The sequence below is a fragment of the Tursiops truncatus genome, chromosome 6 (genome assembly GCF_011762595.2).
Source record: "Tursiops truncatus isolate mTurTru1 chromosome 6, mTurTru1.mat.Y, whole genome shotgun sequence".
Taxonomy (NCBI): Eukaryota; Metazoa; Chordata; class Mammalia; order Artiodactyla; family Delphinidae; genus Tursiops; species Tursiops truncatus.
In genome coordinates this window covers 30334384-30349941 of record NC_047039.1, presented here as the reverse complement: position 1 = coordinate 30349941, position 15558 = coordinate 30334384, and the positions used below count along the sequence as shown (strand labels likewise).

General features: G+C 43.3%; 1 protein-coding gene across 4 annotated transcripts; it reads left to right on the top strand.

Annotated features, from left to right (window-relative positions):
* The first annotated feature begins 3775 nt into the window (after window positions 1-3775).
* CTSL (cathepsin L) lies at window positions 3776-8432 on the top strand. 4 transcript variants are annotated; one of them, XM_004320926.3, is made up of 8 exons: window positions 3776-3903; window positions 4396-4532; window positions 4835-4957; window positions 5050-5196; window positions 5648-5872; window positions 6322-6484; window positions 7132-7249; window positions 8062-8432. In XM_004320926.3, the coding sequence occupies exons 2-8, from the start codon at window positions 4407-4409 to the stop codon at window positions 8159-8161; spliced, it is 1002 nt and encodes a 333-aa protein (XP_004320974.1). In that variant the 5' UTR covers window positions 3776-3903; window positions 4396-4406; the 3' UTR covers window positions 8162-8432. The 4 variants fall into 4 exon arrangements, with proteins under 4 accessions (XP_004320974.1, XP_019795965.1, XP_073662091.1 ...); XM_019940406.3 differs by having other exon boundaries at window positions 7882-8432; XM_073805988.1 differs by lacking the exon at window positions 3776-3903 and adding an exon at window positions 4060-4217 and having other exon boundaries at window positions 7882-8432.
* The last annotated feature ends 7126 nt before the right edge of the window (window positions 8433-15558 follow it).

Sequence of the window (15558 nt, the reverse complement as noted above, 5' to 3'; positions counted from 1 at the left end):
ACAAGACAAAAAGACAACCCTCAGGATGGGAGAAAATATTTGCAAACAAATCAATGGACAAAAGATTAATCTCCAAAATATGTAAACAGCTCATGCAGCTCAATATTAAAAGAACAAACAACCCAATCCAAAAGTGGGCAGAAGATCTAAATAGACATTTCTCCAAAGAAGACATACAGATGGCCAAGAAGCACATAAAAAGCTGCTCAACATCACTAATCATTAGAGAAATGCAAATCAAAACTACAATGAGGTATCACCTCACAGCAGTTAGAATGGGCATCATCAGAAAATCTACAAACAAATGCTGGAGAGGGTGTGGAGAAAAGGGAACCCTCTTGCACTGTTGGTGGGAATGTAAATTGATACAGCCACTATGGAGAACAGTATGGAGGTTTCTTAAAAAACTAAAAATAGAATTACCATATGACCTAGCAACCCCACTACTGGGCATATACCCAGAAAAAAACGTAATTCAAAAAGACACATGCACCCCAATGTTCATTGCAGCACTATTTACAATAGCCAGGTCATGGAAACAACCTAAATGCCCATCGACAGATGAATGGATAAAGAAGTTGTGGCACATATATACAATGGAATATTACTCAGCCATAAAAAGGAACGACATTGGGGCATTTGTAGAGACGTGTATGGATCTAGAGACTGTCATACAGAGTGAAGTAAGTCAGAAAGAGAAAAACAAATACCGTATACTAATGCATATATGTGGAACCTAGAAAAATGGTGCAGATAAACCGGTTTGCAGGGCAGAAATAGAGACACAGATGTAGAGAACAAACGTATGGACACCAAGTGGGGAAAGTGGCTGGGGGGGTGGGGTGGGGGTGGGATGAATTGGGAGATTGGGATTGACATGTATACACTAATATGTATAAAATAGGTAACTAATAAGAACCTGCTGTATAAGAAAATAAAATATAATTCAAAAAAAAAAGAATATACTTTCACAGGTATTGCATTTTAAATAGGAATCAGGAAGTTCTGCTAACTGCATTTTATCAAAGGCAGAGTTAAGGATTGGTCACTTGACTAAACTGTGACCATTTTAATAATGAGCACTCATCTAAGTTATTTGGCAAAGAAATGAGATAGAAGAGTAGAAATAAGAACAAAATGGCTAAGCTAATGTCTTTCTGTAATACATTACTTAACAGATTTTGTATAAATAGATGTTGCAGTTTCTTGCTTAAATGGCCTTCTCCCATATTTCTCTGGCATTTAGATATTTCTTGGTCTAATTGTAGATTTGAGGCACATTCAGTATTTTAAAAAGTCCAGTGTTCTCTGATGCATTTGCATCACATTCCAAGAAACAAAGTAGCCGCCACTCTTCGGAACAGCCTCCAGAGAGGCTATTGCTCCAGGTACTCATGGTCATGCAGTGGCAGGTTTTTCCACCCTGTGATCCAAGGGCAACTGTAAAACCCATATATTAGATTATGTACTTAGATTTTTTGAGTGAATGATTGTGTTGAACTCCATGGTGTATTAAAAAATTTTTTAACCTCCAGTCATTTATAATACAACACGCTTTTGTAACCACCTAAGAGCTACAGCCTCTAGTCCTGTCTGAGAAAGAAAAGTTTCTATTTCCTCAAAGATCTTAAAATATTTAACGAATTGATTTTTCTAAATTGTATGGGGTTGCCAGGACCATTCAATAGGGAAAAGATAGTCTTTTCAACAAATGATGTTGGGAAAGTCGGATATCCACATGCAAAAGAATGAAATTGGACCCTTCCCTTACACCATATGCAAAAGTTAACACAAAATGGATCAAAGATGCAAACATAAGAACTAAAACTATAAAACTTTAGGTGAAAACACAAGGGAAGAGCCTCCTGATATTGGGTTTAGTAATAATTTTTTGGATACGATACCAAAAGAACAGGCAACCAAAGAAAAAATAGGTAAACTGGACTTCATCCAAATTTAAAACTTCTGTGCACCAAAAGACAGTACTGACTTTACGGAAAGGCAGCTCAAAGAATTTAAGAAAATATTTAAGATTGGAACTCTGTGCAATGCTGGTATAATGTAAAATGGTGCAGCCACCATGGAAAACATAGAAAAAAATTAGACATAGGACTACCATATCCAGCAATTCCACTTCCGTGTAGATCCCCAAAAGAACTGAAAACAGGAATTTGAACACTTGTACAACAACGTTGACAGCAGCATCATTCAAAATAGTCAGATGTGGAAATAACCCATATATCCATCCAGGGATGACTGGAGAAACAAAACACGGTACATTCATACAAGGGAATTTTATTCACCTTTAGAAAAAAAGAAATTCTGACACGTTACAACCTGAATAAACCTTTAAGCCATTATGTGAAGTGACATAGGCATAAAAGGACAAATATTAGATGATTCCACTTATGAGAGGTACATAGTCAAATTCAGAGAGACAGAATTAGAATAGTGGTCGCCAAAGGCTGGGAGGAGGGAGAAATGCAGAATTATTGTTTCGTGGGTACAGAGTTTCAGTTTGGGAATATGAAAAACTTCCAAAGATGGCTGACGGTGATGGTTGCACAATAATGTGAATGGACTTAATGCCACTTATTTGCACACTTAAAAATGGTTAAAATAGACATTTTTATGTTATGTACAAATTAACACAGTAAAATTGTGTCTGATTGTGCTTCCAGAACGCTTATCCATTTAATCTTAAGTAGAAATTAGTTTACAAGGCCAGTGAACCATGACTACATTTTTATTTTAAAAATTCAAAATATGCAGAGAAAAAAGGTAATGTGGAAAGGGACATGAGGTAATGATAATTTTTTTATAAAAGGTATTTTCTACAATGAATATATTTTTACGTAGTAAAGGACAAACATGCACAACTTTTCTGGCTTGTGTTCCTTAAATTATTAATTATATAAATTAATATTTAATATATAAATCTATTTTCCTCCATTTAAAACGTTTCACTAACTGTCATTTAAATCCTGACATTAAATGTAAAGTAGAACTCACTGAAGTAAAAGTTAAATTTCTTAAATCTCAAGAAAAGCACCTTAGATACTAAGGAAGACCTAACAATCCTTAATGTCGAGTGTGGGAAGGTAAAACAGTTTCTACTTTCCACCTTTCCTTTTTTTAAACTAAATTTTTCTGTAAATAACTCGTTTCTGTTGGTTTTGAGGAAAGCTTGAGAGGTGAGAGGAACCCCTGACCGGGAAGACAGGAAAGGGGCATTACAAAATGCCATGCCTTCTCTGGAGACCCACCCAGCCCGTCCCCTTTCCCTCCCGGGATTTGGGGAGTGACCAGCGCGTCCCGAGATTTGAGGAACTGCCTTTCCGCTCTGATTCTTCTCAAACCCAGCTTGTACCACCCTCAGCCCGGGAGGTAAGGCGTCTGCCTGACTGCTCCGCATTCCTCCAGCCCGCCCCACCTTTGCTGTGGAATAAGCGGGAACCCCTAAACTAGACAGCCCTCCCGCAGACTTTCACCAAAAACTCTAGGACTAAAGGCGGCACAGGGTTGCGCTGATAATCCACTTGGTGCTCCCTATAAGCTTCTTTTCGTGAACCACCGGCCGAGCGCCATCGAGGTAATTAGTTGATCCGGGTCCCCAAGGAGGCTCCGTCCACCCTTCTCAGCGCTGCCCAGCTCGCCGCCGTCGGGTCCACTGAGGCTGGTACCTGGCAAAGTTGGGACCAGCCCCGTGAGACGCCGGGAGTCCCAGCACAGGGGCCCCGCCCACATGTAGCTCAGCCAATCGCGGTGCGGGCTAGCGGGGGGCGGGGCCGGCCGAGCGGAATCCCGGAGCCTTAAATGGGAGGACATGCGCCCACAGCCCAATCTCCGACGCCCCTGGATCCATAGTTGTTGGCTGCGCCTGCGCAGCTGCGCCTGCCGCAGGTGAGCACCCCGGGCTGGGGCCTGACGCGGCAGGGGCACCCCGGGAACCAGCGGGACTGCCAGGCTTGGGGTTTGTAGGGGTCCCAGGAGGCGCTGGTCACACAGGGCAGCCTGACCCCCGCAAGCCGGGCTGCAGTGCCCGCTGTTCCCTGCGCCGCGTCAACATCCTCTGAGAGCGACGGGCGTTCGCTGGCGGCGGGGGGCGGGGCGGCACGCTCCTGGCCTGGCCCCGCCTGCAACCCGGGAGGGAGCTTCGACCTAGCCGCGGCTCTGAGTCCCAGAAGAGCCTCACCGTCTCCGGCGCGGAAACTGGGGTCTCTGAGCTGTTTTTCTCTATCCACGTACTTAGCCTTCCCCTACAGTCTTTGTGTAAATACTTGGGAAGATAAATGTTTTTACTCCACCATAGTGGGTATAACGTCTCAGAAAAAAGTAGGATGGCCTTTTAGTAAGATTGGTTTAATCAGATACTCATTTCTTTTCCCTTCCTAGGCTTTTGAAACATGAATCCTTCACTCATCCTGACTGCCCTTTGCTTGGGAATAGCCTCAGCGGCTTCAAAACTTGATCTCAGTTTAAATGCACAATGGAAATTGTGGAAGGCAACACACAGGAAACTATATGGCTTGGTTGGTAACATCTGAAACTGTCCATCTGAAACCCCGCAGAGAATGGTCCGTGCTGTTGGGAGTTTATAGCAGATAGTAACCTCCTGAGGCTGCCTCTTACCAGGGCAGTAACTTCATGGCACCCATTACCGAGTACAGTACGGGCATACGACGCTGTTGTGTGGGCGCTGGGAAACAGTTCCCAAGAGTATAAAGCCACCTCTGGCCATGGTTTCTCTTCCTCTCTTTCTGCAAATCCACTTGGTGAAGGTGGGTTGGTTTTAAATAGAAATAAAGAGTATAGGTTACCTGTTTGCCTGTAGAATGAAGAAGGATGGAGGAGAACAGTGTGGGAGAAGAATATGAAAATGATTGACCTGCACAATCAGGAATACAGCCAAGGGAAACATGGCTTCACCATGACAATGAATGCCTTTGGTGACATGGTGAGTGTGGCATGAACTTTTTGTGCCTCCCCTCCTTAGTACTTTAGGAAAATAACCTCTTGCTTTTCAACATTGTTTCCTTTTCCTTGAAGACCAGTGAAGAATTCAGGCAGGTGATGAATGGTCTTCGAAACCAGAAGCGCAAGAAGGGGAAAGTGTTCCCAGTACCCGTCTTTGGTTTGATTCCCTCATCCATGGACTGGAGAGAGAAAGGCTACGTAACTCCTGTGAAGAATCAGGTATGACAGTATTCAGCAGATCTCTCTCCAAGAGTAAAGCCAAGTAGGAGTTGCCGTCCTTGCAGTGGTAGGCTGTGGAACAACATGCAGTTCACTCGTTTTTTGTTTTTGTTTTTTCAAGAATTTAAAACATTTTATTTGGTTTCAAATTTCCTTGAGAGAAAAAGAATTGTGTTGATAAGTTTCTTGGAATGAGAGATGCATTTGTTGTGATGAAGAGTTGTTTGCCAGCTCTTGAAGACTTTTCCTTCTCAAGCACTGAAAGTGGACAGAAGAGCCCTCAAATGCCTGGAGAAGAGGTTTCCTTTTGGAAACACCCCATGGCCTGCTCTGAATGACTAGAGTTTGGATGCAATTCACTAGTTTTTAAAAGCATTTTCAGATATATGGGCTATCGTCAAAGTCTTGCTATTTGTTTTGTACACTAAGAGCTTTTAAATTTTGTTTTCAGGGTATGTGTGGTTCTTGTTGGGCTTTTAGTGCAACTGGTGCCCTTGAAGGACAGATGTTCCGGAAAACTGGCAAACTTATTTCACTGAGTGAGCAGAACCTGGTGGACTGCTCTTGGCCTCAAGGCAATGAGGGTTGCGATGGTGGCCTAATGGATAATGCCTTCCAGTATGTTAAGGACAACGGAGGCCTGGACTCAGAGGAATCCTATCCATATTTTGGAAAGGTAAAAGGAGCTCCTTATCTCGTTATCAAAGTTGAACGCTTTGGGGGAAAACAGATACCAATTTAGAATTCACATTTTAGATTGTAGACTCTATATCTGCAGACTGTCAGAACTAGTATTAAAATATGTTAGCCTTGCACAGTTCTCTGTTTAGATAGTTACCATAAAGCTGTTAATATTTCTGTGTCATGTGGAAATATACATACCATTCTATGTAAGTATAAATTTCTCCAGAGTAAACGTTTCTTATGGACAGGTAGACTGAGCGTGTCTCATTGAATAGACACCAGCTACTTTTTCCATTTCAAAACAACCAATATCATTTTGTCTCCTGGGATGCTTTATAACAAACTTGACTTGGAAATCATTAAGCTGCAGACTGTCTTGAACTCATGTACCCCAGGACGGGGATGGTATTAATCAAGTCTCTTCCCCATTACCTTTGAAAGGATGAATCCTGCCACTACAGACCCCAGAGTTCTGCTGCCAATGACACTGGTTTCGTGGACATTCCTAAGCAAGAGAAGGCCCTTATGAAGGCAGTGGCAACTGTGGGCCCCATCTCTGTTGCTATAGATGCAAGCCATCCAACCTTCCAGTTCTATAAAGCAGGTAAGCATTTGTCTGTATGGAAGTTTAGGCAGAAAAATTGGAAAACCACCATGACATACAGCAAGATTGACTCTTTGGTGTGTAGAATTCAGTGTATAATTTGGGGGTGTGTAGATTTAACGTAGTTGTTCATGTAGTGTTTGTGCCTGATGTGTCCGTTTGACATTACTTGAACCATATCCCCTTGATTTTAAGCACTTCACAAATATATTTAAATGGCTACTTAATTTGATTCGTATAGCTTAATTTACTTTTTTCCAGTTGTTAGACCTTTGAAATTTTCCAAACAATTTTACTACTGTAATTAAAACCGGAAAGAACCTCTTGCCTGAAGTAATTTTGTGTTGTGTGCTGTTTCCCTAGACTGACATTCTGAAAGTCAAATGATAAGGTTTTAGGGAGTGGTCTTTTATGTCTCCTGACACATTGTTTACAAAAGAGATTGTGCCAGTATTTCTGCTAGTGCTAGACAAGAACCTAGATCCCTAGACTAGATAAAAAAAAATAGATCTTGTTTTAAAATCCTATCTAGATTTATGTCCTTTAGCTGAATTTTGAGGTGTCTCTCTTATCCTAGTTGATAGGCTGGGTTACTGTCATGGGTCACTTGAAGGTCCTCACCCCAACCTTGAATTTTATGTTCCCAGGCATTTATTATGACCCACACTGCAGCAGTGAAGACCTGGATCATGGTGTTCTGGCGGTTGGCTATGGGTTTGAAGGAGCAGACTCAGATAACAATAAATACTGGCTTGTCAAGAACAGGTATAAAGTGCCCCAAATACTTATATTTGAGATTGAAATGGGAGTCCCTTTTGGAATCAGTATTTGGATACAGGTTCTCAAACCCTTAAGTACACTTCCAAAGTCTTTATGCCACTTAGGGTGAGCACAGACATATTAATGTTTGATTATAACATTAAGGTACTCTCTCAAGCTTGCCTAGAGTATTGATGGAGTTTTGACACCATTGCATTTCTTTTTTAAAAAAATTTAATTAATTTATTATTATTATTATTATTTGGCTGCATTGGGTCTTTGTTGCAGCACGGGCTTTCTCTAGTTGCGTCGAGTGGGGACTACTCTTCGTAGCATGCGCGGGGTTCTCCTTGCGGTGGCTTCTCTTGTTGCAGAGCACAGGCTCTAGGCGCGCGGGCTCCGGTAGTTGCGGCATGCAGGCTCAGTAGCTGTGGTACATGGGCTTAGTTGCTCCACAGCATGTGGGATCTTCCCAGGCCAGGGATCAAACCTGTGTCCCCTGCATTGGCAGGCAGATTCTTAACCACTGCGCCACCAGGGAAGTCCCAGCACCATTGCATTTCTAAATCTGAAAATTTTCTTAAATCTGAAACGTATCTGGCCCCAAGAGTTTCCTTTTTCTGTCTCTAATTTTGCAGTTCCGTGAGAGGTTTGGAGACTGAAGTTATTTACACATTAGAACTCAACCAGGAACAAGAACAACTGCCTTTCTTGCTTCTTTCTGAGTCTGTCCTGACCTCTGGGGCACTGTTGAAGTGTTAATAAAGATAAGTGTGTTTGATTCTTTGTATAAAATGGAAAACCCTCTCTTCTTTTAGCTGGGGTGAAGATTGGGGCATGGACGGCTACATAAAGATGGCCAAAGACCGGGACAACAACTGTGGAATCGCCACCATGGCCAGTTATCCTACTGTCTAAACCTCAAAGGCAGGATTGAGAACAGAACATCCAGAGGAAGAATTTTCTTTAAAACTAACCAGACCTTATTGTGTGGGATGAAACACTTGAATCGTTGAAGATCCAAGTTGTGATTTGAATTCTGTGACATTTTATGCTGGTGAAATGTTACCACTCCTTTAATACTATTGTAAATAGGTTTGTATGATCGACTTGCCTCAAGAATTTTGAATTTTCATGTTTTAAAAGGATGTATAAAGTTTTACCTTTAAAATAAAACAATTTCAGAGTAGAGGTGGTACATCTTTCTGTTTTTAATACATTAAGTTTTTGTAGAGTAAAAAAGGTAATTGGGCCCTGAAGACGTAACTAAGTGTGCCAGTGGTCTGTTAGAATGGCTGCGTGGCCTTCTGGTTCTTATAGTTCTGAATATGTCAGCTGCCTATTGTCTGTGTCTGACCCAACCCTTGAATAGAACAAAATTTGGCAAACAATCTAAAGGACAAAGGTAAATTATTTTAATAAGGAAAAAATTCACATTTTAGAAAAGTGAACACACATACATACGAGTCCCAAACAAGAAAAGGGCCTTAGAGATCATGATCATTTGACCCACGGTGGTGACAGCCCAGCAGAGTTACAGGGTGAACGTCACAGAGCCAATTTCTGGTGCATCTTCCCCAACTTCTAGCGAAGACTGTGTGGCTACTTTGCAACTGAGGAAGGACCAGACACAATGGATTGCCAAGAATGTTTGTCTTTGTGTCCATATGCGATGAAGGATAAGCTCCCACGTTTGAGGCTGGGCTTCAGAAATAGTCTTGCGGCCTCAGAGGTGGGCAATAGGTGAGAGCATCAAAAGAGATAGTCTGAAGCCTAATTTACACCTAGCTGCCTAATTCCTGAATTTGTTTTAAAAAAGGAAAACTCCCTACATTCCGCAGGCTAAGGAAGCACATAGTTTCATTTGCTGTCTTTGGGTTTAAAATTCTCATGTTCCTTCCTACTCAAGGAAATAAAAAGTAGGTGGAAGCATTTGGTTATTAGACCCTGTAATTCCTTCTGAAGACATGAGGTGGAGGAGAACTGGGGTCTCAGCCCACAAGACCTCCAGCAGCCTCTGGTCAAGTCCATCTGCACTGGACTGTGTGCCGTGCTGGACCCTCAATGTGGCCTTCCCTCACAGGCGCTTACATTTCCAACTTTCTGACCTAAAATGACAGATGTTGTGTCATTTGGAGTAAAATTCTTTGGGTTTTGGGATAGCATGATCAAGCCACAGGAAGAATTGGGAGGCTCCCAATCTGAGTCCCTTCTACTGGTTGGGACCACACTGAGACAACTGGAATTGATGCACCACTCATGGCGCCCCAGTCATCACCCTGTGGAAGAGACATTCCCAACCCTGAGGAGGAGATGGTGCTGTTAGAGGAGGTGGTTGAAACACCAGAAGGAAAAGAAACGGGACATGGACCCAGAGGAGCCGGGCAGTAACACAGGATAAAAGGGTGGGTATCTGAGCAGAGACTTCCCGGGTCAGAACCTCTTAGAAAAGAGAAACAACATTTAGAGAAAGTGGGAAGGTTGAGGTGTGGGAGATGAGGCTGGGCCCACACACAGGTTTTTAGGACACGGGAACCAATGGGGCATGCAGTGAAAAGACTATTCTGGTTATCTATTACTGGAAAACAAACTACCAGGAAACATAGCAGCTTGAAAAAACCATCTTTCCAATTTCCTGACTGGGCTTAACTACATGTTTTCCTTTGGAAGTCTTTCACGTGTGCCGGAATCATTAGCAGTTTTGACTGGGCCGACATCCAAGCAGGCTCACTCACCTGGCTGTCCTAGATGCTGGTGTGGGCTGGGCATTCAGCCCTGGCTTCCCACCAGAGTACCTACATGGGCCTCTCCGTGGCTTGGGCTCCCATGGCACGAAGGGTGACTCTGAGAGGAACATCCCAAGAGAACGTAAGCCAGAATGCCCGTGAGGAACTGCAAGGCTTCTTATGACCTGGTCTTAGTCCCCAGTGAAACCTCTGCTGCCGCATTGCATTGTATTCAGAGCATGTCACCAGGGACGCCCAGGTTACAGGGGAGGGGGCTGACAGTCTACCTCCTGGTGGGGAGAGGCAAGGTCACTTAGCAGAAAAGCATGTGGGATGGAAGACGTTGTGGCCATCTTTGGAAAATGCAATCTGCCACCTTCAGTCTCTGAAAGTCCACTAGAAAGGACTCCTTAGTGACTGTCACCTTGCTTCACCGTAACAGGCTAGCTCATACTGCTGTCCACATAATCTTGGAAGTAGAGCCCAAGACTTTAAGAAAATGCCTAGGTGCTGATATGAATGAAAATGTGAAGACCTCTCAGATGTCTTCTGCAACTTTCAAAGACATTTATATTTATTTAAACTTGTGAAAAGTTCCAAACTAAACAATACCTAAATGATTAAACAGATGTTAGAAGGTTCTGTAACTTCAAAGACAATTAACTTAAACTGAAAAGTTCCAAACAGCATCTATCATAAAAGCTTTTTAAAATAAGCCAGTCGACAGGAATCAAAGCTGAAAACAAATTTTGATTTTACAAATGTGGATGAATGTCGCCTGCTATGTCAGTAAGCCAAGGATGTTGCAGCCATCAAGCCCTGTGCCACTGCAACTGCCCCCAACTGTGCACCCCGAGGGGATTCAGGATGGAGAAAAACAGGATACCGCCCTAGATAGTTAAGATGCATATCAAAGGAGTAGTTTCAATAAGTCCAGACTCTCGCATCTTCCTACTCAAAGAAAAGCACTAAATTCGTCAACTTGAGATGTCTGGTTTTCTTTAACAGTAATCTTTTGATGTTCTGACTACCTGGTTTTATTTGTTTGTAAGGCTCCTCCCTTACCTGTTCAGAACAGTCCGTCAGAGCTATCTGAGTGGCTGTCTCCCCAGCTTAAGTCCTCAGAATGTCTGACAAATAAAGCATAATTCTCAACTTTTAGGTTGTGCTTTTTTTTTTTTCAGTCGACACAAAAAACTTGTCTGAAACATGAACTTACTATCAGAAGCTGAAAGAGGCAACAAAGGATTCCTCCCTAGAGCCCTTGGAGGGGATATAGCCCTGCAGACACTTTGGTTTGGAATTCCGGCCTCCAGGCATGAGAGAATAAATTCCTGTGACTTTAAGCCAGTGAGTTTGTGGTATTTGTTGTGTCAGCCCCAGGAAACTACTGCACTTGTCCTGCACAGCTAGCCTCGTGCTCTCCTTAGCAGCCCAGAGGACACACGTGCGGCGAGCAGAGCCGCACTTTGGTGGTCTGGTCAAGACCACCAAAGATGGGACTTCCCTGGTGGTGCAGTGGTTAAGACTCCACCTGCTGATGCAGGGGACACGGGTTCGAGCCCTGGTCCAGAAAGATTCCATATGCTGCGGAGCAACTAAGCCCGTGTGCCACAACTACTGAGACCGCGCTGTAGAGCTCGCGAGCCACAAGTACTGAGCCCATGCGCCTAGAGCCCGTGCTCCACAAGAGAAGCCACCGCAGTGAGAAGCCCACACACCGCAACGAAGAGTAGCCCCCGCTCGCCGCAACTAGAGAAAGCCCGCGCGCAGCAGCGAAGACCCAATGCAGCCAAAAATAAATTTAAAAAAAAAAAAACCATCACCAAAAACAAGTCAGACTTGCTGAACATAAGGGAGAGATAAGTAAGAAATCTCTCAGCTCACAATGGTTCTTGGCCTTTCCTCACATGCCTCAAATGCTACAGTCCACAAGGAAATGGTTGGGAGAAGTTTGGATTTAAAGATTTGTAGGCAGAAGAAAAGACACAAGAAGTTTGGGTATCTTTTCCCTTCCTCACATATCCTCTCTCATCTAAATCAGGCACTGGTCAGCGCTGCAAACCAGGAACAGTCAATACCTCATAGCAACACATTCTCATACATTAAAATGCACTGAAAACAAGCTTTGCTTCCTTCTCTTTCTATTTAACTTGGTGAAAATTAATATCTTCTCTACTCTCTGGCACCTCTTTCACTTGATGACGTCAAATGTTTCCTGTTTTTCTCTGTGAGGGAGGAAAGACCATTAGAAAGATAGAAGGAAACATGGGAGTTAATGCAAGAAAACTTAATATTATATATGCTGCTCAAAAAGTGGTGGTGACACAAAATGGCCTAACTCATGCTGGGGAATACTGTGGTCTTTTTTGACACTAAAGTCCTGATCTCTGATAACAAGTGCTCTTACAGGGTTTCGTGCTCTGTCTCCTGAGTGTAGGCTGTGTCCTGTGGCAATTTTTGTTTTCCTTTGGTAGGAGGTAGTCCTGGTCTGCCCTTGCTGGCCCACCATCCTCACTGTCCCTGGATGTCTTGGGAGCCTTTTGCCACATGACTGTCATATTGTCCCGGGTGTCAGTCTAACTTCCAAGAAGATAGCTTCCCGGGGATGAGCTGCATTTCCAAACAAAAAACCCCTTGAGACGCTCTTTTGTTAAGAAAACATGGTCTCAGGTGGAGTTAACAATTCACCTGGTGGGAACCTGCACTTACCTTCTTCCTACTCACTTTCCCAGCAATCAAATGTGCACCAGCCAATCAAAACTACAATGAGGCACCACCTCACACCAGTCAGAATGGCCATAATGAAAAAGGATACAAATAACAAATGCTTGGAGAGGGTGTGGAGAAAAAGGAACCCTCCTACACTGTTTGTGGGAATGTAAATTTGTGCAGCCACTATGGCGAACAGTATGGAGGTTCCTTCAAAAACTAAAAATAGAACTACCATATGATCCAGCAATCCCACTCCTGGGCATATATATGGACAAAACTATAACTCTGAAAGACACATGCACCCCAAGGTTCATAGTGGCACTGTTTACAGTAGCCAAGAAATGGAAACAGCCTAAATGTCCATCAACGGATGAATGGATAAAGAAGATGTGGTGCACATATACAATGGAATATTACTCAGCCATAAAAAAGAATGAAATAGGGCTTCCTTGGTGGCACAGTGGTTGAGAGTCCACCTACCGATGCAGGGGACACGGGTTCGTGCCCCGGTCCAGGAAGATCCCACATGCCGCGGAGCGGCTGGGCCCATGAGCCATGGCCACTGAGCCTGCGCGTCCGGAGCCTGTGCTCCGCAACGGGAGAGGCCACAACAGTGAGAGGCCCGCGTACCGCAAAAAAAAAAAAAAGAAGAATGAAATAATGCCATTTGCAGCAATATGGATGGACCTAGAAATTATCATGCTAAGTGAAGTAAGTTAGATGAAGATAAATATCAAGTGATATCACTTATACGTGGAATCTAAAATACGACACAAGTGAACTTATCTGTGAAACAGACACAGACTCACAGACATAGAGAACACACTTGTGGTTGCCAAGGGTGTGGGGGTGGGGGGGGCTGGGGGGAGGGATGGACTGAGATCTTGGGATTAGCAGATGCAAACTATTATATAGAGAATGGATAAACAAGGTCCTACTGTATAGCCCAGGGAACTATATTCAGTGTCCTGAAATAAACCATAATGGAAAAGCATATGAAAAAGAATATATATATATATATATATATATATGCATAACTGAATTACTTTGGTGTACAGTGGAAATTAATACAACATTGTAAATCAGCTATACCTCAATAAAATAAATTAAAAAAAACAACAACAACAAAATGTGCTCAGGCCATTCCTGAGATATGGTGAGTGAGATTCTGGAAGTAGCATGCTTAAAAACATGCATAGAGTATTTTTTTAAATGTTTTGAGCATTTTTTTTAGTTTAAATGTACGTTTATGTATTTTTTGTCCCCTTCCCTATAAGGCTTTCCCCTAGGTGTGTACAAGGCTCCTCCCTTCCCCCTGGATTTGGCTGGAATGTCATCCTCTTTGTGAAGCCTGTCTTTACCAGGAACTAAAATTAAAACAACCCCTGGTAGTACTGTTCTCCCCTCCCCTGATTTATTTTTCCCATAGCATTTATCACCATCTGACATGCTATTACATTTTATTTGTTGGTTTTGTTTATTGTGTCTCTTCCACACATCAGCACTTAGTCTGTACAGAGACCCATACAGAGACAAGGGGCTCTGTTTTGTTCACCTCTCTATCCTCAGCACTAAAGACAGGACCTGGCACAAAGCAGGCACACAACAAGATCTGCTCTCTGGACGAATGAATAATCGATGTATCCACATTATATGAACACATTCTCGGAGTTTTAAGAATCAAGCAGTGAAGAAAAAGCAAAGGCCCGTTTTGGAAATGTATCCTCTTAAATATTCCCCTTCCTCAGAGGAACAACCAAAATTATTAATTCAGGGATATTAACAGTCCTTTTGCTTTGTCTTTACCCAAACACACATGCAGTTTTGTTTTTCATTGTTTTTGTCCCTTCTTTTTTTTTCTTTAAAGATGTAAGTGCAGGGCTTCCCTGGTGGCGCAGTGGTTGGGAGTCCGCCTGCCGATGCAGGGGACACGGGTTCGTGCCCTGGTCCGGGAAGATCCCACATGCCGCGGAGCGCCTGGGCCCGTGAGCCATGGCCGCTGAGCCTGTGCGTCCGGAGCCTGTGCTCCGCAACGGGAGAGGCCACAGCAGTGAGAGGCCCGCGTACCGCAAAAAAAAAAAAAAAAAAAGATGTAAGTGTGTCTTGTCCATCATAAAACAAGCAAGCAAAACCCCTCTTAACCCTGGGTTATTCCAGTTGCTGCATTTTCCTCCTCCTGTTTCCAGCTGAACCTCTTGAACAGCTTGTCTAAACTTGCTATCCTCCACTTCCCCACCTTCTATTCTCATCCAAACTTAGGTCCGTCCCTACAGTAATGTTTTCCTTCCAGATCCTCCCAAATGACCTCATCTAGTCTAATTACTTCAGGTACCACCTCCATGCTGATGACTTCCTGTCGCTCTCCTGAGTTCCAAACCCATGTATCCAACTGCCTATGAGACATCCTGACTCAGCTAACCCACAGACATTTCAGACTCCAACGTACAGAGCTGAAGTCATCATCTTTCCCCAGAACCAGGTCATCTCCAAGTGCTCCTTGGCTTTGTGGATGGCATGTCCATCCATATCCTTCATTCCTCCCCTCTCCTTTTCTCTGACATACGTAATCAATCACCGATACATGAACAGCTCTCAAACACCTACACTTCTCTCCATCCTCATGGCTTTTGATCGGGGCCATCATCACCATCAATTTTTGCCAAGATGATGACATTAACTTTCTTGACGGTGACCTAACAAGCCTCTAGTTTGACTACTTCAAATCTGTTGTCTATATTGTAGGTAATATTTACTAAAATGCATATTGATTACGTTCCTCCATTGCTTAAAACTCATCAGTGGCTCCCCGTTGCCCTCGGGACAAACTCCATACTCCTTAACCAACTCAAAACACCCTGCATGAGTTGGGCCTTT

Coding starts and splice junctions, on each gene's coding strand:
- CTSL (XM_019940406.3), top strand. CDS start 4,407: ATGAATCCTTCACTCATCCTGACTGCCCTTTGCTTGGGAATAGCCTCA. Junction 4,533..4,834: donor ACAGGAAACTATATGGCTTG/GTTGGTAACATC, acceptor GTTTGCCTGTAG/AATGAAGAAGGATGGAGGAG. Junction 4,958..5,049: donor TGAATGCCTTTGGTGACATG/GTGAGTGTGGCA, acceptor TTTTCCTTGAAG/ACCAGTGAAGAATTCAGGCA.